Source organism: Macrobrachium nipponense, chromosome 14, assembly GCF_015104395.2.
Source record: "Macrobrachium nipponense isolate FS-2020 chromosome 14, ASM1510439v2, whole genome shotgun sequence".
Taxonomy (NCBI): Eukaryota; Metazoa; Arthropoda; class Malacostraca; order Decapoda; family Palaemonidae; genus Macrobrachium; species Macrobrachium nipponense.
Window position 1 is genome coordinate 53,279,987 of NC_087207.1, and position 2,050 is coordinate 53,282,036.

At 49.1% G+C, this 2,050-nt stretch overlaps 1 protein-coding gene across 1 annotated transcript; it reads right to left on the bottom strand.

Moving 5' to 3' along the window:
• Window positions 1-702: 702 nt before the first annotated feature.
• LOC135226499 (myosin-10-like) lies at window positions 703-1,407 on the bottom strand. The gene has a single exon (XM_064266117.1). The coding sequence runs from the start codon at window positions 1,155-1,157 to the stop codon at window positions 708-710; it is 450 nt and encodes a 149-aa protein (XP_064122187.1). The 5' UTR covers window positions 1,158-1,407; the 3' UTR covers window positions 703-707.
• Between the last annotated feature and the right edge of the window lie 643 nt (window positions 1,408-2,050).

Below are 2,050 nucleotides of genomic sequence, written 5' to 3' on the forward strand. Positions count from 1 at the left end.
TATTATATTTAATACATTATTCGGTACATAAACCCAATTCATATGGAGCAAGTTTAAAGGGGCCAATGACTCGAAATTGAAGCTTCCAAAGAATATAGCGTTCATTTGAAAGACTACCGAAAAAAATTACAGGTAACAGGAACTACAAAAAATCATCAAATCCGTCCAAACGTTAAGCAGGCATCATTATTACATCTACTCCAGTATATCACTTTCCTTCGTAGCCTATACCTTTATTTATACATTTATCACGTTCCAAACTTTCGTGATTCAGTTATACATACAACTGTACTCATTCAAACCGCAAAGATGAAATTGGTCTGGTTTCCTTTTTGAAAAAATCACACAAAACGAGGACTTGACAGAACATGCGAACATAAAACTACGGAAATTCGACAAACAATTAAACTTGACACAGCCGCCGCCTCAAGACAGGCCAGAGAGAGAGAAAGAAAGGAGGAGAAAGGAGGAGGAAGCAGGAGGAGGAGGAGAAGATACGAAACACCGCTAGTGGGCATGGCAGCAAAAATCCCTCCGACGACCAGTACTACCAATACTACCACCAAACCCGGCTAGCATGCCCCGGCAACTATACAAGCCCCCACCCCCACAACCCTCCCCCCTACCCCCCTAACCGAAAGGGAAGCCCCAAAACCCACCCCGCCCCCCGACACCTCTCTCTCTCTCTCTCTCTCTCTCCTTACACACTAAACTGAACATTCTTGCGAGTCACCGGTGTATACCGGCAATAATAATGTTAAGAGACTGGGGAAGATGAGGGTGAAACCGAAACAGCTCTGGCTCTGACTTACGTATATGAGGCCGGAATAGTATCTCTCCTTCAGGTTGTGCAGGACGGAGGCCTCGTTGAGGCAGGTGAGTTCGGCCATGTCCTCCACCTTGTTGAATTTGGGCGGGTTCATCTTTTGAATGTCATCCTTGGCCACCCTGGCCCTCTTGCCAGTGTCGGCGATCTCCACCTCGACTTCATCGCCCACCTCGCCCTTGATGCCGGCGGCCACGAAGCCGTGGTCATTGTGGGGGATCCACACCAGCCTCTTCTGCGTCCATTCGGCCTGGGAAGCCGGGTCCTCGAAGGTGTCCCTCGAAACCACCAAGTACTTCAGCTCGGGATCGTTCACGTCAATGTCCGCCATCTTGGGTCCGTTAGAACCAAGAAAGACTTATGATAAAGGCGAAAAACACTGGGCCAACGGATACTAACACGACTACGACGATCTTAGGGGCGCTCTACGACTGCTGTTAACACTATCTTTCCTTCTAACTCAACAAACGCAAACAATCCATAGTAAGTTTTGAATAAAAAATGCGGGCGGTCCGGAGTGGTAAGGCGCACGTCTACTCCCGCCTCTTTCCACCAGCTGACTGAAGCAGCAGTAACAGCAGACTGGCAACGAAGAGGGAGGGAGAGAGATTAGCCATGCCTTCCCCGCCCCGCTCCCTCCCGCCCCCAACCATCCTTTCATCCCCCCCCAACTCCTTACATTACCGGCATGTTCATAGTTCTTCGTATTTACGATTCTAAACAGAATTCTGACGGCCTGTATCGCTCTGGAGGCGAACCAACCGTGATAATCACGCATATTCGCATGCGCACGTTGAGCTACAATGCCCGAACGCGAAAATAAAAACCGGTCAAATTGCACCCGTTGCTTTCACCGACACGTGGGGGAAATACCTTGCGTCGGCTGTGGAGTGTCATGCCATGCCCAGTTGCACATAAGTACTGTATTGTTCTTGCTGCATTTGCACAATGCACGCCATGCACATGAGCTAATTTTTTCCCCCGCCTCGTTACGTTAGACCATCTGCAACGACAAACGGGGTGGAATGGTAGGCCTAGAGGGTGACAGGTGTGGTGATGAGTCTATTACGGTTAAATTTGACAGGTGCCCGCTAATTCCCGAGGGAAGGAGTCGGTTGGAGTCCTGAAATCCTGCAGAGGAATTCCTCGGCAATTGACGTTTGCTTGTATTACTCGAGATATTGGGTCACGCTTCTTGCAATTGCAAAATACTAGGTAGCTACG

Coding starts and splice junctions, on each gene's coding strand:
- LOC135226499 (XM_064266117.1), bottom strand. CDS start 1,157: ATGGCGGACATTGACGTGAACGATCCCGAGCTGAAGTACTTGGTGGTT.